The 23,390-nt window shown below is 40.6% G+C and overlaps 1 protein-coding gene across 8 annotated transcripts in view; it reads right to left on the bottom strand.

The window, feature by feature from the left end:
* Positions 1-23,390, bottom strand: part of LOC149317967 (guanine nucleotide exchange factor DBS-like) — a 292,013-nt gene that overhangs the window by 162,495 nt on the left and 106,128 nt on the right. For all 8 annotated transcript variants that reach the window (XM_089508735.1, XM_089508734.1, XM_089508737.1 and 5 more), the window contains exons 10-15: positions 21,032-21,151; positions 18,745-18,936; positions 12,320-12,511; positions 11,216-11,393; positions 4,048-4,151; positions 1,136-1,224 (exon numbers count right to left, since the gene is read on the bottom strand). In XM_089508735.1, coding sequence (XP_089364861.1) covers positions 1,136-1,224; positions 4,048-4,151; positions 11,216-11,393; positions 12,320-12,511; positions 18,745-18,936; positions 21,032-21,151 — 875 coding nt within the window. The remainder of the gene's footprint in view (positions 1-1,135; positions 1,225-4,047; positions 4,152-11,215; positions 11,394-12,319; positions 12,512-18,744; positions 18,937-21,031; positions 21,152-23,390) is intronic.

Genomic DNA, 23,390 nt, shown 5'->3' with positions numbered 1-23,390 from the left:
TTTAGAACTTAGGCTTTTGAAAGAACAAGCTTCAGAGTATGCTATATTGTTTTTATGAACTTTAAAAAAATGTTTTTAATACTTTTAGCTGTAGGTTTTAAACTGTTTTAATACTGTGATTAATTTATACCAATTTTAATGTTAACTTTTGTATATCTTTAGTTATGTTGTACTTGGCCACTGAGTTTCAATTTTGGGGAAAAGCTGGGAGTGTGTGTGTGTGTGTGTGTGTGTGTGTATGAAATTAATAATACCCAGCAAGCATCTTGCTTCCAGGGTTGCATCTGCAGAAATAATGCAGTTCGACACCGCCTTGAATGCTATGGAATTCTGGGAACTGTAGTTTTGTGAGACATTTAGCCTTCTTTGTCAGAGAGCTCTGGTTCAATTTTTGTTACAGAGGGTAAGGCTTGGTAGAAATGTTTTGGCATTTGCTTTCATAAGGAATAGTGAAAATATTGGAAATCTTTAAAGAAGTGGAATGTTAAAATAATTTGACACCTGAAAAATCTATTAATCCAAGAATCACAGACAGTATTGCTTATGTCAGTAGAGCCGATAATGCATCTGTCTGGATTACTACACAAGCAACACTTGGTTTACTTGCAATTTTCCCAACATAATAATTTATTAACATTGTTTTAACCAATACACACATTTTTGTGTACACTTTTTACTTAATACATGTGTTTTAGTTTTTGGAGAACTCTCACAAAATTTGGAGAGTTGTGAATTTTGAAGGATAATTGAAATGGTTCATGTACTAGTAGAAAACCGGACAATTTTCACATTTAATTGTGAACTACCATAAACAAATTGCCCCTTTGCTCATATTCACATTGTGGAATGGATGGCTTTGTGACAAATGGCAGCTTAATATTTATATGCATATACTTGCATGTGCATAAGTAACATAATACATCATTCTGTCATCCCCAGTTTAACTTCTAGAGACTCTAGGAAGGCGAATTTTGAGAAATGTTATCTCTAGAAACTCAGATAATTCTCTCTCTTTCTTTTAAAGCAACTGGGAGATAATGACTGTAAGTTAGTAGTGCCATGCTCTACAAAACCAAGAAAGGACTCTGAGAAATAGGGAAAGCTGGAGCATATGGTATTCTTGCTTAAGTCTTACCTTCTCCTGGTGGAAAGATTTTCTTCACTTTCGCTCATCACTAAGATTCTGCTGGAACCTCCCTGACTTGCTTCATGCATGACTTCAATCTGGATAACGATTTTAAAAAACACAACAAAAAGGATTATGGCTAAAAGTTCATGTCTCTACAGTACTATTCTAGCACTATTTGTAGGCAAAGCATCTAATATATTGGTGTGCTGTGGCATCTCCCTGTTGCAAGCAAGCAAGCGATATTATAACACACATGGATTTGACTGAACATTTCGATTTACAATAGCTACATTTGGTTTAGAGCAGGAGTAGGCAATGTTGGGGTGCCAAGTGACCATTTTCATCCCTGCAGATTTTGATGTGGACTGTAATCCCCTCCCCTGTAGAAACACTGCTGCTGCTGAGATTCTAAGCTAGAAGTATAATGCCTAGATCAAGGAAAGTAATAGTGCTGCTCTATTCTACTTTGCTCAGGCCTCACCTGGAATACTGTGTCCAGTTCTGGGCAAGCTGGAGCATGTCCAATGGAAGGCCACCAAAATGGTTAAGGGTCTGGAAACCATGCCCAATGAGGAGAGACTTGGGGAGCTGAGTATGTTTAGCTTCAGGAAGAGAAGGCCTAGATCGGAATAGAGCAAGTTTGTTTTCTTCTGGTCCAGGGAATAGGACCTGGAGCAATGGGTTCAAATTACAGGAAAAGTGATTCCACCTCAACATTAGGAAAAATTTCCTGACAGTAAGAGCTGTTTGACAGTGGAACACACTGGATATTGATTTTGTGGTGGAGTCTCCTTCTTTTGAAGGTGTTTGAACAGAGGTTGGAAAGCCATCTGTCAGGGGTGCTTTGCTAATGTGCTCCTGCATAGCAGGAAATTGGACTGGATGACCCTGGTGAATCATAGAATTGGAAGAGACCACAAGGGCCATCCAGTCCAAGTTCCAACTCTATTTCTATGAAATGTGGCAGCAATCAGAGCTGGGTGGGGGAAAGGTTCTCAGTTACCAAAAGTATCATTCCTCACAGTAAAGTAAGGCATTACATGGGGACAGAATGCAAGGAGGAGATTCACACATCCTGGTTGTGGATAAAAGTTTTCTCTAAAATAGAGAGGGAAGGAATGGAAGTGTGATCCCAAATGTTGATGCACTGCCAAAATCCATTGGGAGCCAGGGAGCATATGCACCTTAAAGGGCAGGCGTGTATGACTAATAGTTATTTTAGAGACAGACAAATGTGAAAGTCTAGGACATGCATTAGCCCACTCCTCAGAATACATCACCCACCACATTCCCCAGAAAAATATATATCAAATTTTGCCTGTGTATGCCCTCCAGGAAGTGTGGGGGCATTTTGCCACATTTTTATGCCCCAAAGAGACCTGTTTTAACAATAGGAAGTACAGTTGGCCCTCCATGTTGGTGGCTTTGACTTTTGCAGATTTGATTATTTGCAGTTTTGATTAATATGTTCTCTCTAGAAATCTCTAGATCCTTCAGCACAACTGTGCCAGGTGTTGAACATAGAGTTGTGCTGAAGAACCTAAAGAAAACACTTCTCTAGGCATTTATAAGTCCTCCAGCATGATTCTTTGATCAATTTCTGGAATATGTTGACCATAAAATTGCACTGGAGGACCTGGAGATTCCTAGAGAGGTGTTCTCTCAGGTAAAAAGAATAGTGTTTTTTTATTTGCGTTTTTTCCACATTCACGAGGGTCCTTCACCCTTAACCCCTGCAAATGTTGTGGGACTACTGTACAGTGTAACTGATAAATTACTTTCTGTTTCAAAACTCCTTTCCTGGGCTTACATTAGCCTTGTGAGGATAGGTGTTAAAAATGCCCTCCATGCCCCTAGAGGGGGGGCATTTAGGGACAAAAATATTTTTTTACCTGGGGAGCCACATGACTCTTAAGAGGCATTTTGTACACCCCTGAGGTGTATGTCTAATGAATCATCTGCTGCCTCAAAGGTGCAGCTTCAAAGACACTGGTAAATTTCACTTCTTTTAAGAAGCTGCAGTTTAGCATTATGTCTGAACCTGAACAAACTGGCTTGACGATAGTTAAATGAAACAAGGGTTAATGGCATTGGCTTATAACACTTGAACTTTTTCACAGAAACCCAAAGAAACTCCAAAGGGAAATGCCAGTACTTAAATATAACTTATCAAGAAATGTAATTCTGTCACCTGTGGCATGAAACGTGAAACCAAGTACAGTGCTTGTGACTAATGGCGCATGTGCCCATGGTGCACGCACGCCGCTGCGCCGCCACATGCACCAGCTCCATTCAGTTAAATGGGGCTTGAGAATGCGCGGTATTTGCTTTACGTATTTGCGTAAAGCAAGGGCAGACTGTATCTTACTCCAGTGTTAGTTTATCAATGCCATCTTCAAAACTGCTTTATGTATGTTGATACATTTAGGTTTCATTATAATTGCCAGTCTATTTTCCATTTTATTTTTTTCTAATAACCATTCCATCTCTACCCAGATCTGTTGAGTTCTGGCCTGTCAAAATAAACTTCATCCTTTTATAAGCTGGATTTCTAAAGTATGATTACAAAGGAAAGAAACAGAAAAAGATGAGAATAAAGAATAAAGTCCACCCTAAAAAACCAAAATAAAATATATCTTGATATTTCAATAAGAGCATAGAGAGACTTTCAGATTTTCAAACACTATTCAGAGCTCTTTACTATAAAATCTTGATTTATTTTAAAACAGCCTCCCACTACCTGGTGTCCTCTAAACATGCTGGACTACAGTACCATGATCGTTCCAATAAATATGCTAGATGAGAATTGTAAGCAAAGACATCTGCATGGCACCATATTGGGCAAAGGTGATCTAGAGCCCTAGGAAAAAACAGTGCCAGTAACTTGTGTATTTTATACTAGAGAAACAGGTTCCTACCTTAATTCCACCTTTAGTCTTCTTTACGCTTTTTTTTTTTGATAAGTCTACATCAGAAATGGATTTTGGAGGACTAGAAATTTCTACTGACCTCCTGTTCGAAGCTGAAATAAGACAAACAGGCCCCACATAATAATAATAATAATAATAATAATAATATCAGAAGACGAAATCAAAAGTAAAGAATTCAGTTATTTCAGAGTTCCACAGATTTAATTAGTTTACTAAACTAGGCAAAGTGTTTGTAATAGGTGTCTATAAAAACTAGGATTATGTTTTAAAAATGAATACATTCTGTGTCAAAAAGAAATTCAAAGGGTTACAATATAATCCAATCTTTGTGTTTGTGTGTGCACACGCCTTCAAGTAACCTGCTGAGTTATGGTGACCCCATGAATTTCATAGGCAAGGAATACTCAGAGGTGGTTCTGCAAGTTTCTTCCTCTGAAATATAACCCAGAACAGAATCTGGGAAAACTGAGAGTACTTCCCAATCCCAGTTGCAGCAATCCATGTGACTGCAGGGAAGTGGCGGAGGCCCAGCAGCAGCACCGGAGGTGCCGCCAGCCCCGGGAGAAGTGGTGGCGCAGCAGCGGGAAGGAAAGGTAGGAAGCAAGGGAGCCAGGAAGAGGAGAAGGAGGATGGGGGTTTGGGGTCCTTTTTTTTCTAACCAAAAGTAATCGCAAAATCAGTAGAACAGCCTAGCAGCTACTCACCTTTGCCTATCGATTTTGCAATTAGTTTTAATTTTCTTAAAAAGGACCCAAAATGGCAGCACCAGGGGTGTGTGTGACATCTGCAGGGATGGATGACACACACACACACACACACACACACACCTCCCTCTGCCATTCTGAAAGAATCGATCCCAATCTGATATTCCCACATGTTGGACGCAGGTGGGGTCAATTCTTACAAAAAGAACCGCAAAAGAAGCACTAACAAAATACCCCGGAATTTTGGCATTTACGCCGCTTTTCCCCACAGGAATCAATCAGTTGAGGATCTGAATCGATTTTCAGTGGGAACTGGGGCCTTTTAAATCGACTTAGGATACAAAGCTTTTGGTAGTGGGAATGAGCCCTACTACTAACATGAGCTGGTCAAAATGTAGGATTTTTTTTTTAAAGCAGCTGGAATTATTTCATATGTCAGTATGAAATAAATAAATATTGCACTCTAAAATAAACACGTGAAGCTCTTTCTCACTTAACAAAATGCGGAAAGGACGAAACTTAAGGCCTATGCTTAATAACTTCACTGTAAATAACTGCTCTGTATATAGAAAAAACAATGTAGTTACTGTAAGAGGGGAATGATGAATGAGATGCTATTAATCCTTGCAGCAGGAAACGGTGAGAAAATGCAGATATATAGCATCTGGCTTGGATCCTAACTTTCCTTCCGGGAACAGAACAGAGTTCATGTTCACAAAATAGGGCTTTCCCACCTCCTCTGTCCTTTTGGAGCCCACTGCACCCCACCTCTAAGAATCTGCTCTGGTGGGGCTGGGGGAATATAGGGTTGGGGGTGTAGGCTGAGGGGGAGTTAGTAGAAGCAATGAAGAAGCAAATTCAGAATCTGAGCTTGTGTATCACTTTTACTGTTCTGTGTATGGCAACAAAAATCTGTTTATACAAAAGATTAAGTATGAGGAAGCTCTACTGCCTTCAAGTTAAAGACTCCTTCACAGCCAAAAAAGGAGCTTGTAATCATACCCAAGAAAAAAACTGGCTTCCACTCCCAAGTCCCATCTAAATATTTTGGCCAGAATCATGTGTCAACTGCTTAAGTCCAAAACACACTGCAGAAATAATGCAGTTTGACATCACTTTAACTGCCTTGGCTCAATGCTAGGGAATTCTGGGAACTGCAGTCTTGTGAGGCATTTAGCCTTCTCTGTCAGAAAGCTATTATTCATCATAATTCCTCTCGCCTGCAACTCTTCTGAAATGTTGCAACTCAAATCAGTCAACTTCCAAGTTGTTGCAATGTGAATTGGACTTTTTTCTAATTATACTTTGTCAACAATGGCTCCTTTTCATCCTGGAGAGAAGTGACCAGTGGGGTCCCACAGGGCTCTGTCCTGGCCCAGTGCTATTCAACATCTTTATCAATGACTTGGAGGAAAAAATTGGGGGCATACGTATCAAATTTGCAGATGACACCAAATTAGTAGTACTTAATACCCCAGAGGACAGGATCAAAATTCAAAATGACCTGAATAGACTAGAAAGCGGGGCCAAAGCTAACAAAATGAAATTCAACACGGAGAAATGTAAGATACTGCACTTAGGGCGGAAAAATGAAATGCATGGGGGACACCTGGCTGTGAAAGGGATCTACGAGTCCAAGTAGACCATAAGTTGAACATGAGTCAACAGTGTGATGCGGTAGCTAACAAGTCCAATGCAATTTTAGGCTGCATCAATAGAAGTATAGTGTCTAGATCAAGGAAAGTAATAGTGCCACTGTATTTATTCTGCTTTGGTCAGACCCCACCTGTGTCTGGTTCTGGGCACCACAATTTTAAAAAGATGTGGAGAATCTAGAGCGTGTCCAAAGGAGGGCGACTAAAATGGTGAAGGGTCTGGAAACCAAGAGGAATGACTTAGGGAGCTGGGGATGTTTAGCCTGGAGAAGAGAAGGTTAAGAGGTGATATGATAGCCCTGTTTTAATACTTGAAGGGATGGCATATTGAGGAGGGAGAAAGCTTGTTTTCTGCTGCTCCAGAGACTAGGACCCAGAACAATGGATGCAAGCTCCAGGAAAAGAGATTCCACCTCAACATTAGGAAGAACCTCCTGACAGTAAGGGCTGTTCGACAGTGGAACACACTCCTTCCTCAGAGTGTGATGGGAGTCTCTGTCTTTGGAGGTCTTTAAACAGAGACCGGATGGCCATCTGTCGGGAATGCTTTGATTGAGAGTTCCTGCATAATAATAATAATAATAATAATAATAATAGGTTTTATTTATATACCACCCAATCACTGGGAATCCGAGCGGTTTACAACAGAGGGGATAATAGACGGTTCCCTGCCCGCAGGCTTACAATCTAAAAGACACAACACAAAAGGAGATGGGAATGGTGAGGGGGGGAGGGAATCAGGTCCAGCAGTTATTCTCTCTCTCTGAGGCCTGGACCAAGGCAGATGGACTGGAAGGAGGGCTCTTCTTCTTCTTCCAGGCAGGCCTGTTGGAGCTAGCCTGCCTCTCTCTCCCTCAAGATGGTGGATGAAGGGAGGGCTTGTCTTCTTCCAGGCAGGCCTGTTGCATGGCAGGGGTTGCACTGGATGGCCCTTGCAGTCTCTTCCAACTCTACCATTCTATGATTCTATGCTTTGCTCTTGTACATAGTTTAAAGACTTACAGAGGTAATATAGCTGAACATTTTAATAGTAATAGTAATAATAATAATAATAATAATAATAATAATAATATATTTTTGGCCCACCTAGCCAAGTCCAACCACAAACTCAATACAGCTCTGTTTTACTACTGCTTGAAAAAGGGAGAGATATTTCCAGGTTATATATTTTTTTAAAAAAAATCCAGTCATTAAATAACTAAGTAACATTAATATTACTTAATTAACATTAATATTCTTTTTTCAAGCCTCTGACTTCTCTTGCTAACAAAGATGACAAAACTGTAATACCATTGCAATGACTTTTTATTAAGTACATAACATAAAACCTATAGTTAGGAGTTAGAGCTTTATCATTTTTCATTTTAATGCTTCCAAGATGATTCTTTATATACTATAAATTCATCCTTTGGCAAAATGAAACTTGGTGATGAGGGGTTTGATCATCCATTCTAACTGTGACATATGTTACAACTTCTCAATACACTGAGGGGGAAAGGAAAAAGGAAGGTCTCTTCTCACTTTTGGTTTTTAAATAAACATTTAGAGCTGTAAAAAGCTAGTGGTTTCCTCAAGAGACGCTGATGGAATTCACATCTGCAGCATTTCCTGAGTCAGCTAATCTCTCCCTGGCTTTTTCTACTTTCATCTTCACACCAGATGTTATTCATTAAGTGATTTATTTATTTATTTTTCCAGACTACTGACAATGTGTGATACTATGATGGATTCAACAGGCAGCCGGGTATTTGGACATGTGATATGACCAGTTATAGGATTTCATGACTTTAAAAGGACTGGAGGCACTCCAGCTGTGTTTTACTTCCAAAGGAAGCTGATGTGACAGTTTCCTAGGGCCATTCCATGCAACTGAACTGGATTCTTGTGAATATGGATTTAATAGATCTGTGTTGTGTGTTGGTTGTATACCTATGAAGCTGTAAGATTGTCTAAGCATAGATGGTAAGTGTAAAAAAATAAAAACTGGGCTGTCAGCCTGTAAATCAAACAATCTGTAAGTTTGGGAATGCAGTATATAATCTAAAACAGCACAAGACACACTGAAAAATGCTAACTCAGAAAAGCACCACCACAGAGGAAAGACTAAGGCTTAGCAGCAGACTATATGGCTCACAGCACAGCTTGTTATAAGGATCCCAATGTGCTATGATACATCTCTGCTTGAAACTTTGGAGAGACACTGCCAATCAAAGGTAGCACCAGGTTAGACAAATAGCCTGACCTGATATAAAATGGCTTCCTATATTCCTAACATGTAGGATTGCTCCCAGAGCTTTGGAAATTTATTTTTTGCATGTACGACTTCTAAATTCTCCAGACTATGCTGACTAAGGCTAAAATTTCTGCCAGCTGTAATCCCAAAGAATAACTTTTCCAGACTCAGATTGTTCCTCGCCTCATATATCTGCACTATGACTGTGAGTCCATAAGAACTGACAAGAACAGGATAGTGGTCGAAGTAGCAAATCCTACACTTAATTCTGAGCTGAATCATAGAGTGGCAAAAGCAATGTCTGAGAGCCAAGACAGTGTAGTTTCACTGTAAGACTAGGACTCTGGGAGAACAAGGTTCAAATTCCTGGTCAGCCACTGAAGCCCATTGGGGTGACCTTGCACAAGTCAATTTCTCATACTGTTTTTCAGGCATCTGGATGAAATTCCAGAGGAGTTGATTGAAGATAGTCCTAGAAAGAGAGCATCTTTGCTATAATTTAGGAAAACCTGCTAGCCTGTCATGTAAGCCCACAAATACAGTTGTCTAATTTCCTCATCTTTCTGGATATCCCACATTTGGGTTAGGGGAAAGATTTGCTCATTAGAGACTTCTATCTTTCCCTTGCTGAGAAAAACAGCAGCATTTGAAGGGGACAATTTATTCTTGGTGGAAAAGCTGGAGAAAAAGAGTACAATAGCCCCTCCTCTTTGCTTTGAACAAATTGACAGCCCAATCCTATGGCTTCATTCATCCACCATCTCGAGGGAGAGAGAGGCAGGCTAGCTCCAAAAGGCCTGCATGGAAGAAGACGAGCCCTCCCTCCGGTCCATCTGCCTTGGTCCAGGCCTCAGAGGGAGAGAAGAACTGCTGGACCTGATCTCCTCCCCTCTGCACCATTCCCTTCTCCTTTTGTGTCGTGTCTTTTAGATTGTAAGCCTGCGGGCAGGGAACCGTCTATTATCCCCTCTGTTGTAAACCGCTCGGATTCCCAGTGATTGGGCGGTATATAAATAAATCCTATTATTATTATTATCTCACTAATGAAATATCAGTAGATCCAGTCACATTTATTGTAGTGCAGCTATGCAGAAACAATGGGCACATCCAGAATGATTGAAAAGTTACAGATCTTTGTTCCTGTTCTTCTCGATTTTATACTGGGTCAAAATAAACCAGCCTGGGAAGCTGGTATAAAAGTTTCTGATTTTACTGGGAACGGAAAGAAAATATTCTGGGATAAACAAATTGTACAGATCTCCAAAATAAAATTGGAAATAACAGGAACAAAATCTGGGACATTCTTGTCGTTTAAATCAATTTGGATGCACCCAGCAATTAGTTAAAAGGCAAATGATAGTGGACATATGTTACATGTGTTGAAAATGGATATAGAGTCATTTTTCTGCATCTCTCAAAATACAGTACTAACATCGGGGATCATTCACTGGGACTGAAAGGTAGAAGATTCCAGACAGATAAAAGAAAGTGCATAATTTCACACAACACAGTTAAACTGTGGATATCACTATCACAAGATGTAGTGATGGCTGCAAAGATGGGCAGCTTTAATAGAGGATTAGATAAATTTATGAAGAATACAGCAACCACTTACTTTAGCTATATTTCACCTCCAGAAGCAGAGCTAAGAGTGTAAAGACACTGTATATCATTAAATACTAAAGTTAGATTGTCCACGCCATTATATTTCCCATTTCTGTGTATGGTTGTGAAAGCTGGACAGTAAAGAAAACTGACTGACAAGAGGAAAATCAACTCATTTGAAATATGGTGCTAGAGAAGAATACTGAGAATACTGTGGACTGCTAAAAAAAAAAAAAAGAAACAATGGAGGAGTCATAGAGCAAATCAGGCCCTAGAAGCAAGATGACTAAACTGATGTTGTCATTTTGGTGCGTATCATGAGAAGAAAGTACACACTAGAAAAGACTACAGTCATCCCTCCATATTCGCAGGGGTTAGGTGAACAAGACCTCCGTGAATATGGAAGGAGAAATGGGAAGGAGACTGGGTAGCACAAGCACCGGCTTTGCCCACTCTTCTCCCATGCTTGGGACTCAGCTGAGTCTCAAGCACGGGGGAAAGAGGTGGGCAGGGCTCACACTGAGATTGCGAATAATCAAATTCGCAAATCTCAAGTCCGCAAATATGAAGGGGCAACTGTATAATGCTTGGTAAAGTTGTGGGTAATCAGAAGAGAGGAAGATTGCATTCCAGACAGATAGATTCAGTCAGAGAGGCCACAGCCATGAATCTGCAAAGAGCTGAGCAGGATGGTTGAGGATATCTCATTCATAGGGTTGCCATAGGTTGAAGTCCACTTGAAGGCAGTTAACCACAACATATATCTATGTATCACTTCATCAGAAACATGAGACAAGGGTGCTGTTATCTTCATGTTCTGCTTATAGCCTTCCCAGAGGCAAATGTATGGTCATCACTTTGTAAAAATAATGCTGGACTAGTACAGCTATGTCTATCAGCCTTGGGATTCAACTGAATGGGATAAAAAGTCCAAGTACTAACCCCACTCTGTGCCTTACCTAAGGGGACAGGTCGGATGCCTTTAGGCGATGCTCGCTTTGGTGATGACTCAGGATGCGGAGCAACGGGTTGCACCGGCCGAGTCTGCTTTGCTGCCAACTTCTTCAGACTCACTTGCCTCTTGTCAAACATTTCTTGTACATCTTCTAGTTTTTGCAGGACTCTTTGGGCATTGCTCTGCAGAAGGAATATTGAGATAGAGCATTAGGAGGCTAAGAATGCCAGCACAGAATCCTTTGCCCAGGAGTGTTAATAAGCTGTCCAACAATTTATATGTATAGGTTATGAATGGCTATTAGTCACAATTGAGTATATGAAACTTCCAGGTTCAGAGGCACCTTGAATTAGAGCATGGGAAAGTTACTTTTTTGGAGTACAAATCGCAGAAATGCAATGGTCATGCTGGCTGCCAGTGGGGTTCTGAAAACTGAAGTCCAAATACAGTAAGTAACTTTCCAAACTCTGCTCTAAATACTAGTTGTTGGCAATAGATTTCTCAGATCACAGGGCTTGAGTGCACTTCTCTACTCCTCAGGGTGAGGGAGAGAAATCTTAAGGCAAGAGCGGCATGTGTTTTTATTTGTTAGACCTGGGGTGTATCCACACTGCAGAATTAAAGCAGTTTGACACCACTTTAATTGCCACTGACTCTATCCTATATAATCCTGGGATTTGTAGCCTGGTGCAGTACCACAGCTCCCTGACAGACCAGGCTAAATATCTCACCAAAATACAACACCTAGGTTTCTGTAGGGGAGAGTCATGACAGTTAAATCAGTGTCAAACTGTTTTAATTCTGCAGCGTGGATAAACCCGATGTATTTTTTATTTGAGTGGCATGCTGTTTGCAACTGTGTTTGATCACTGAAGTATTGTGCTTTATGAAATCACCAGGCACTGCTTATTATAAATAAATAAAAACAGCAGTAAAGGGGAGAACCCTAGGTCTTAGGCTTTGGCCCTGAGATAGTTCTGACCTGAACTGGCAAGCCCTAGCTAGGAAGTATCAGAGGTCTATTGCCCTCATGTCCAGCTTGAGAAAAGGAATCCAGACCAACTACTCCTTTCAAACTGATGCAGCAGGACTGTTCCTATGTTCTTACCTTTATCTCTGGGGTGAGAATCATATCAAACTGATTGTAGAACTCCTTGCCATTCAACAGCTGGTGGTCCTTGGCAGTGTCCAGGAATCTCTCTATGTCACAAAGTGCGGTTTCAGCTCCCTCTTGTGTCTGGCATTTGTCCACAGCTTGGGAAGCTAAGAGGTAGATTCCAGCTTCACACCACTGGCTAGCCTTGAAAGTTGGCAGAGAAGGGTAATAGCAGGCAATTACAACTTCAAATCATACATTCTTCCAGTCTAAAAGAAAATGCTGTATTAGGAGAGGCAGATACCCCTCTGCTCTAGACTGTATACCATTACTCTCAGAATGAATTTAGAAAAGCTACAACTCTCCAAATCCCTGAGCCAATGTAGCTTCTGGTGTTATACAATTGGTCAGGGTGACTGGGAAAGTCTGAGAGTTATAACCCAAATCTAACTTTTCCAAATCCTGCTCAGAAGTACTGATGTCTTCAGTCTAGGTCAACTCACTGGTTTTGTACTGTTATTCCTGGTGTAAAGAATTAAAAGCAAGAGTAAGAAAATTCCCACAACAAATGACAGCAGGTGGACAACAAGATGTTTGTTGGGGTTGTTACCTATTAAACATAATAGGTCTGTCTGCCAAAAGTATAATTTTTTGCTTTTAAATATAGATTATAATATTACTAGAAGAGTTACAACTTGCTAAAGCCCATGCAAGTTATTGTAAGGCATTCCCCAAAACTGAAGTCTTAAACCCCTATGGATTTTATTCTATTTTTTTAATAAGCTTAGTAATATTAGAAAAGGTGATAGAAATTCTAAGTTTTATTTTAACTTTGCTATTTTCATAACCTCTTTGTTTTTAACACCCTGACCACTTATAAGCAATTGAAACTTGGACTAAAGTAATGACAGCAGACCAGCAACAAGACGTTTGTTGGTCCTGAAGTGAGGTGAAAGACAAGGATGGATAAGCAACACTGCAGGCAAGGAAAAAATAGCAGGGCATCAATTTTCTTTCTTTTGAAGTATTGCATAATATGATAAATGCAGTTGGTACTTTTAATTTCATGTTCCTCTCCCAACCAGAATACAGAAGTGCAGAGAAACATTCATCCAATACCATAAACTTAGAAAGAAACAGATCACTGCATAGAATCCTGGATGAAGTGTCTTTGGAATATCACTTTGAAGTAAACTATTTTCTTGTATAATGAACAGACAGAAACAAAATATATTTTGCAGCTTGGTCACCTTTCTTTGACTTTATTAATCATTCAACAGAGTTTGGTGCCTCCCCACAACTATGTGTGAGCATGTGGAAAGATGAAGATCAGTGAAGAGATCCAGGACATCAATCCTGGAAGCCAGGTGGAAAGCATCTGGATAAAAATTAAAGGGAAACAACAAGGATGTTACGGTGGGAGTCTACTACAGACCCCCAAGTCAGACTGAGGAATTGGATGATATCTTTCTAGAACAGATGACCACACAGTCAGAATAGAGAGATGTAGTAGTGATGGGCGACTTCAACTATCCTGATATTTGCTGGAAGTCAAACCCAGCCAAATCCACAAGGTCTAGCAAATTCCTCACTTGCCAAGGATGACTTGGTTAATGGGGTGCAAGTGGTGGGATCATTAGGTGGAAGTGACCATGTTCTCCTGGAGTTTGTTATACAATGGAAAGGAGAAGCCAGGCTTAGTCAAATATGCATTCTAGACTTTAGGAGAGCGGATTTCAGTAAACTTAGAGAAGTATTGAGGGTGATCCCGTGGTCAGAAATACTAAAAGGGAAGGGAGTTCAGGATGGATGGAAGTTTCTCCAAAGACAGATACTGAAGGCACAATTTCAAACAGTTCCAGTGAGAAAGAAAAATGAGAGGTGTTTCAAGAAACCAGGATGGATGACTAAGGAACTTTCAACTGAGCTAAGTTTGAAACAGAACATGTATAAGAAATGGAAAAAGGGGGAAATCGCAAAAAAGGAATTCAAAGAAATAGCAGGCATTTGTAGGGGTAAAGTCAGAAAAGCTAAAGCACAGAATGAACTCAGGCTTGCTAGAGAGGTTAAAAAGAATAAAAAAGGATTTTTTGGATATGTCCACAGCAAAAGGAAGAAGAAGGAAATGGTAGGGCCACTGCGTGGAGAAGATGGCAAAATGCTAACAGGGGACAGAGAAAAGGCAGAATTACTCAACACCTTCTTTGCCTCAGTCTTCTCAGAAAAGGCAAAGGGTGCTCAACCTGAGGATAATGGAGCAGAGGACAGAACAGGGGAATTTCAGCACAGAATAAGTAAAGAGATAGTAGAGGAATACCCGTTAATCTAAATGAATTTAAGTCTCCAGGACCAGATGAACTACATCCAAGGGTACTAAAAGAACTGGCAAATGTAATATCGGAGCCATTGGCAATCATATTTGAAAACTCCTGGAAAACAGGAGAAATCCCAGCAGACTGGAGGAGGGCAAACGTTGTCCCCATCTTCAAAAAGGGGAAAAAAGAGGATCCCAACAATTATCGTCCAGTTAGTCTGACATGAATACCAGGAAAGATTCTGGGGCAGAACTTTAAACAGAGAGTCTGTGAACATCTAGAAGGCAATGCCATAATCACAAAAAATCAACATGGGTTTCAGAGAAACAAGTCATGCCAGACAAATCTGATCTCTTTCTTTGATAAAATTACCAGCTTGGTAGATTATATTATTATTATTATTATTAACCTTTATTTATGAAGCGCTGTAAATTTACACAGCGCTGTACATGCAATCTTTTAGTTAGACGGTTCCCTGCCCTCGGGCTTAAAATCTAAAAAGACATGACACAGAAGGAGAAGGGAGTGGTGGCGGGAAAGGGTGAGAAGGGAATGCTGTGGATATAGTATATCTTGATTTCATTAAGGCCTTTGACAAGGTTTCCCATGATATTCTTGCAAAGAAGCTTGTAAAATGTGGGCTAGACAAAGTAACTGTTAAATGGATCTGTAATTGGTTGACCGGCCGAACCCAAAGGGTGCTCAACAATGGCTCTTTTTCCTCCTGGAGAGAAGTGACCAGTGGGGTCCCACAGGGCTCTGTCCTGGGCCCAGTGTTATTCACCATCTTTATCAATGACCTGGATGACAGAATTGGGGGCATACTTATCAAATTTGCAGATGACACCAAATTAGGAGGAATAGCTAATACTCCAGAGGACAGGATCAACATTCAAAATGATCTGAATAGACTAGAAAGCTGGGCCAAAGCTAACAAAATGAACTTCAACAGGGAGAAATGTAAGGTACTGCACTTAGGGCAGAAAAATGAAATGCACAGATATAGCATGGGAGACACATTGCTGAATGAAAGTACATGTGAAAGGGATCTAGAAGTCCAAGTAGACCATAAGTTGAACATGAGCCAACAGTGTGATGCAGCAGCTAAAAAGGCCAATGCAATTTTAGGCTGCATCAATAAAAGTATAGTGTCTAGATCAAGAGAAGTAATAGTGCCACTGTATTCTGCTCTGGTCAGGCCCCACCTGGAATATTGTGTCCAGTTCTGGGCACCACAATTCAAAAAGGACATTGAGAAACTGGAGCGTGTCCAGAGGAGGGCGACTAAAATGGTGAAAGGTCTGGAAACCATGTCCTATGAGGAATGTCTCAGGGAGCTGGGGATGTTTAGCCTGGAGAAGAGAAGGTTAAGAGGTGATATGATAGCCCTGTTTAAATATTTGAAAGGATGTCATATTGAGGAGGGAGCAAGCTTGTTTTCTGCTGCTCCAGAGAACAGGACCCGGAACAATGGATGCAAGCTACAGGAAAAGAGATTCCACCTCAACATTAGGAAGAACTTCCTGACAGTAAGGGCTGTTCGACAGTGGAACACACTCCCTCGGAGTGTAGTGGAGTTTCCTTCCTTGGAGGTCTTTAAGCAGAGGCTGGAGGGCCATCTGCTGGGGATACTTTGATTTCGATTTCCTGCATGGCAGGGGGTTGGACTGGATGGCCCTTGCGGTCTCTTCCAACTCTATGATTCTATGGCGGGTTATAGACCGCCGCTTTGAGGCTGTCTGCCGCCGCCGCCGCTTGCTCCGTGCGGGAGTCGCAGCAGCCACACCACACGGCTCCCGCACGGAGCAAAAAAGGAGCTCCAAAATGGAGCTCCTTCTTGTGGCGCCTCTGTGACGTCGCGAGGCGCCGCTGGCGCATGCGCAACATCATAGGCGCCGCGACACATCTGGACGCTATGCGTCCGATACGTAAACATGGCGGCCCCCATGTGGAAGGGGTGCCGCCATGTTGTACGTATGGAATACGTACTAGGGTTAGGGGGGTGCAGAAGCACCGCCCCTTCCTAACCCTAATACGTATTCCATACGTATTTTTGGCGGTCTGTAACCCGCCTATGATATTACTAGGAAAGACTCAAAGTAGTCTTTCCTAGTAATATCTAGTTTCTAGATCTGTGCTGTACATCCTGCATTTTGAAAACTGTTATTTGTTGTTCTACCTTTAATCTATTTTAAGTACAATCAAATGGAAAAAGAAATAGATTACTTAATAATAAATAATAATTTTTATTTATATTTTCCACCTCTCCTGAAGATCCAGGCATTACAAAATTAAAAGCTACAATATCTTATAAAATACACTCAGTAAAACAATAACACTACTAACAATACAATACATTGACTAAATCGTCATCTAAAATACATAAAATACTTCCTCTTAAATCTCCAGTATTTAAGTTGCTTTCAACCAAATATTCTCACTTTCATACACAATACAATCTTATTTGGTGAGTGTGTATCTGTGTGCATGCATACATGCACACAATGCCATCCTTTTATTATATTTCCATGAGGAGCATTATGTGTGTTTGTGTATGTGTGCCTTCGTGTTGCTTGTCTACTTACGGAAATCCCATGAATTTCATATGGTTTTCTTAGGCAAGGAATACGCAGAGGTGGTTAGCCAGTTCCTTCCTCTGAAATATAGCTTACTGCACCTGGTATTCGTTGACAGTCTCCCATCCAAAATAACCCAATGTAATTAAAACTTTCCTCTATCATCATTCCACCAGAACAATTCCTCTGATCACATTATTTCAAAAGGATATGTTTCCTAGTGAGTTTAGCTTTCAGCATCACTTAATCCAAGCCCCTAAAGTGTACAGTTGGCCCTTTGTATCAGCAAGGGTTCCATTCTGGAACCTCTCATGGATGCCAAATATCGTGGGACCTCAAGTCTTGTTCTTCTCAATGGTGTTGTGACATGTGTGCACCACCATTGAGGAAAATGAGGCAGGGCCATTCACAGATGCTCCGATCCATTGTTGGCATGCCTGCAGATGGAAAGGACAGATTATACTTTAATTTAAGAGAACCTAATAAACAGTGTTAAGACCCACTGATAAAGGAATACTCTAAAGAAGCATTTCCAGCCTGTGCTCCAAGGAGCCCTTAGAGCTCCGTGTGCACTTCAAAAGTGCTCCACATCCACTCCCGGAAAATGAAAGTATTAAAAATGGAATGAAATTAAAGAATAAGAAACAAAAAGTAACACTACTCCTAAACACCATTAATGTGTAAGATATAGGGTAGACCTCTTAGGGGCTCTGCCATAGAAATTGATTCTAAAAAGGGCTCCACGAGGCAAAAGGGTTGAAAACCCTTGCTCTAAAGTAACTGGTGCACTCCACATTTTATAAACTTTACTCTCTGGATTTCCCCTTTCCTGTCCCTTCTGAATTTAGCGCCCCCCCCCCCCCCCCCCCCACTTTATCTGCAAGTTTTTAGACAAAATTCTATCTTGCTACAGATTAATTGCTAAGAGGGGTTTTGACTTCTAATACAGAAATTGGCCTTATGGGTCAGGAGCTTGGAAGATATTATGGGACTCTGAATCCTATAACTAGATTATGGAATTCACTGCCACTGCTGGATGATCTGGAGCTGACACCTCCAGAAACACAGTCTAACTAGTCACACCACGGTTATTCTGACATGCAACTGTAGATCCAGTGGCCCAGCTCCCAACTGACATAAATGACCCCAATGCAATTTGCAAGTGGTCCATCAACTATCTGAACAAAGTGTTTACTGGCTTTATTTATGTGGCAACAATATTCAAATTATCAATGTTATGGAGAATGATTGATTTCATTTAAAAGTGTAGGCAATGTCCTGCTCCACACAAAAAAAACATGGCATTTTTTGCCTAAGATTTAGAAATTAGCAAAGACTTAGAAAGTATTAACCTACTATTACGTGTCTTATTTACATAACAATTGAGATTTCTTGTGCCAGGATTTGGGGGACTTGATGCAAAGGCCCAATTGTTCCTGATAAAGTGATGAAAAGAGGGATTTAAGCAATTCATTCTTGAGTAGGTATGCTCATCTGTAATTACATATTACCAACAATTAATATTTACCAGTTCCATGCACCTTACCTTATCTAATTGTTTGTGCAGTTCTAGAGACTTTCCTAAAATATCATATTTTTTCTTGGTCTCATTGGCAAAGTCGTCACAGATACGCCTGAGTTCAACGCACTTTGGTCTAATGGAGTCAATTGCATAATGGTTGTTTTGAATGAGCTGGTCTCCATGGAAAGCTAATGACTGAGCTTTTTCCAAAGGTTCCTGCAAAATGTTTTTAAAAAATGAAAAAGGAACATGAACAACACTCCTATGCTGAAAGGCTAAAGATAGGTTGAAAGGTTAAAGATGTGCATAAAAGGTGCTGCAAGATTCCTCTACATACTGATTTTTCCAGACTAATACTGTTATGTCTTTTAACTAATATAAAAGTGGTTTCCACATCCCTACTCATGGTTTGACCAAGAAGCCACACTTTGTATATCCCAAAGTCTGAAGACTCTTTTCTTCCCCTTCAGAGCTATATATAGTGGACCTTACTTCCCTTCTCTCCTAATGTGGAAGTCTCTGGATCCTCTAGCTCTACTGACAGTCAAGGTAACAGTTCTTTCAAACTATTCTGCCCAGCTACTGTTGTACTTTATGTTAGGAGCTCCCTCCTAACCATACATATTGTAGTGTTTTCCCCTTAAAATCCTTCCTGTAAACTGACCATTTCCCCCCATAAAACCATCAACACCAGCCTTTACTCACTAAGGCTTAACATTTATCTCCACCTGTGAAGGAATTTAAAAATTTAAAATTGCATGAGCTCACAATCACCTCAGCTAGCCTTGCCTCTTTTCTCTCTTCCCTTCTGTCTGTCAAATGGGGATTAAGATTTCCTTGGGACAGGTGTATACCTTTCTTTTGGCTTCTGTCATTCTGTAATTTCACACCTACTCCTTTTGTTGTTATATGTTGTCAAATTGACTTTGATTTATGTCAACCCTTTGAAGGAGAAACTGCTAAGAGACTCTGTTAATAACAGCCCTGCTCAGGATCTGAAGACTCAGGGCTATGGCTTCCTTTTTTGAGCCAATCCATCTGTAATCTGATCTTCCTTTTTACTACTGCCTTCCACTTTTCCCAGCTCTGTATTCTGACAGCATTATAGTAATAATTTGCTCTTTCTGTTTCCAGTGCTCTGTAGGAGCTTGCTTAGGTGGCAAAATGGTACTACTCAAGCACAAGGGAGAAGGATCAGAGAACCCAAAAACCTGCTCATGGGTGTATCCATACTGCTGAATTAAAGCAATTTGACACCACTTTAACTGACATAGCTCTATCCTACACAATCCTGGGATTTGCAGTTTGGTGAGGCACTAGAGCTCTCTAATAGACCAGGCTGAACACCTCACCAAACCACAAATCCCAGGATTCTATAGGACACAATCATGGCAGTTAAAGTGGTGTCAAACTGTTTTAATTCTGTGGTGTGGATACACCCATGGTCCAAAAATCCATAAGGAGAAGGGCAGACCAAGCATGCTCAGTTACAACGCAATACTGAATGGCAACTGAGGAGAAAAAAAGAGCCCATACAACTCCCCTGTTGAAACAGCTTCATTGGCTGCCAGTTCGTTCCCGGGCACAATTCAAGGTACTGGTTATATCCTACAAAGCCCTACATGGCTCAGGTCCACATTATTTGGCAGACCGTTTCTCCTGGTATGAACCTGCCTAGACTCTGAGATCCTCAGGAGAAGCCCTTCTCTCCATCCCAACACCTTCACAAACATGTTTGGTGGGGACACGAGAGAGAACCTTCTCAGCGGCTGCCCCTAGACTCTGGAACTCCCTGCCCAGGGAGATAAGAATGGCTCCCTCCTTGACGGCTTTCCGACGGCAGGTGAAGACCTACCTGTTCAAAGAGGCATTTAAGGAATCACTATAAGAACAGGCAGGGATGTTGGATTAGTTTAATCATTCTGTTTAATGCATGTCATTTATCTATTTATTTTTAAAAATGTTTTAATTGTACTTTTTGTTTGTTTGTTTTTTAATTGCTGTGAAGCTGCTCTGAGTCCCAGTCCTGGGAAAAGAGCGGGATATAAATAAATAAAGGAAGGAAGGAAGGAAGGAAGGAAGGAAGGAAGGAAGGGTAAGGGAGAATATGAACAGCATGCTGGAACATCATGCTTGTAATACTGTTGCAAGTCCCACTTATAATATATATCATCATCATTCTTTTAATAAAAACAGCAACAACAACAACAATCTGTTATTATTGATAATAATAAGAATTGTTATATAGAACAATGCAGCTTCTAATAATTTACTCTGGTTTGATTATAAGGTCTATTTTTAAAAAGCAAACCTGTCCTCTTTCTTCTATCTGCTTTCGCTCCTTCAGAAGGTGCTCTACACGGGATATGCTGTCTCCAATATCCGTGAAACCTGCCTGCACTTCCATCAGGTTGTCCAGTATCAGTTTGACCTATAAGGAAAATATGCACAAAAAGATGGAACAAATAAACAAGCTTCCCAAACTTCCCTGGATGACACCTGGTTGTAACGAAGGCAGCATCCCTCTTTTACCAATATTTGTTCTTGATAAACACCTTCTGTCCATAAATTCAATAGACATATCAGATAAACTATGCTGAGTCTTCTTGACCACTGAGTGTGGAGGATACACCAACAAAATTACTACTAATATTGTCATATGTGAAATACTTTATACGTGTTCACAAAACCAACATGCACATGAAGCAACCACATGTTTCTAGTTTTGATTCTCGTTTAGTTAGGTACATATTTTAGGGAACCATTACAGATGGGGAAAAATGTGGCGTGGCGGCGGTGGTACTAGGGTTAGGGAGCACGCACCATGCAGATGCTCTCTAACCCTAGTACATATTGGCGGCGTCAAAATGGCGGCACCCTGTCTATACGGGCGCTGCCATTACGACGTGACGAATGCATAGTGTCCGCACATCACATCGTGCTTGTGACATCACAAGTGCACCATTGGCGCACTCGGGTGTCGCAAGTGTGATGCAAAAAGAATCCACTTTTTGCGGGTTCTTTTTTTGCCAGCGAGAAACCATGCAGTTTATCCACTGTGGCTTCCCGCCGGCAGAAAAGGAGGAACTGGCAGACCGCCCTTTTCGAGTGGTCTGTATCCTGCCTAAGACTGGCCACAACTTCATCAGGGAAAAAAATGATTTTAAGGTGATCTGACTACCATATTCAAATATATTTCAAGGGCTACCACATAGACAAATAAAGCAAATTTGTGATGGGTCTCGAAACAACCTTATTCCACCCAGTCCAAACAAGCATTTCTGGTACATGGTTGAGCTCTGAAAAATGTGGCTTTGTATAAGTTTGCTACAGAAGCTGGCTGTGGACAGCATTGATTATTTGGTGTTTGTGATGTCAGCCCAAACCTTGTCTCACTCACTGAGCTGTGGAACTGTTTTGCCCTTCTAAAAACATTCTTTTTAGTTAATATGTTGATAAAGGAACAGATAAATGGATGTAAACATACTTGTGGTAATCTTAAACATTAAATGGGGGTGGGGGGATGGAGTCTGCTAGTTTGAAGCATGGAAGGAGAGGTAATACTAATAACTAAGCTCAAGTGTGGGGGACCTCTTTTGACTCAAGGGTCAAATTCAATTTCAGAGAGATTATCAGGGGCCATATTCCAGTAGTGAGTGTGGTTAAAGATAAAAGGGCAGAATTAAAAAGACCAGTATATTTTAGTTTAAAACTCTTACTCCCAGTAACTAAGCAGTAAGGGGTAGACTGGGATCCCAGGAGGGCAGGGTTCAACCCCAGGATCTGAGGTTCCCCACCACTTTGCAGATTTCTCCATTTTAAGAGCCTCACATTTTTAATTTTATTCTTTGGTTAAAATGTCCCAGTTCTCCCAGACATTCCAAAAAGACATCAGCTTACATACACTCCTTAAGCTGTTGGTCCTGCCTTCACTAGACTGTGCTATCTTACTGGTATTGCCATCTTGAAGGGGATTAGCAGCTTTGAAGTGTTCAAGTGGTGATTTAGATCAGAAAAACAGCACACTGGGATGCGGAGGATTAATCCATTGCCAGTGCTATTGCTCTGATCAAATGTGGAGCACCCTGCACCTGCATTAATGTCCATGAATCCAGTGGTGAATGGTAATAGACAGTTTGGACCTATTAATGCTTGGAGGTTAAGAGGGATGGAACTGAGCAATTTTTACAATAAGTTGAGATTCATTTTATGCTATAAAATCATTCCTAGCAAGGTGATAGCTCCCAACATACAGTACTACATAAAGTAATATTTAATATTATAGTACATAAAAATTAAAAATGTCAAAAGGATTTCCTTATGCAGCCAATGAAAAGGACTTGAACTTTGGACTTTGAAAATCCAGTATAATTCCCCCTCATAAATTTAATAATCAATTCAAATCACTGAAACATTGTCTTTTCTGTCTTCCCCACCTTTAGCTGTTCAAGGTTTATCGGTTAATTTTGCAAACAAAGCAAGCTGCCATATCTTATAAAACCAGGCACTCACAGATATCCCTTTTAAATTCTTTCTATAACCAATATAGCAGCTAGGTACTAATAGATAATCAGTTAAAGGATTTTGAGGAACTGAGCATTTTCTGCCCTTCTCTAAATTCTGCCTGGGATTTACAATTCCATTTTGTTTTCCTTTCTGGTATATTTATT

This window comes from Sceloporus occidentalis, unplaced genomic scaffold (genome assembly GCF_023333645.1).
Source record: "Sceloporus occidentalis isolate IW3139 unplaced genomic scaffold, rSceOcc1.0.p SCAF_2, whole genome shotgun sequence".
NCBI lineage: Eukaryota > Metazoa > Chordata > Lepidosauria > Squamata > Phrynosomatidae > Sceloporus > Sceloporus occidentalis.
This window is presented reverse-complemented; position numbering and strand designations above follow the sequence as displayed.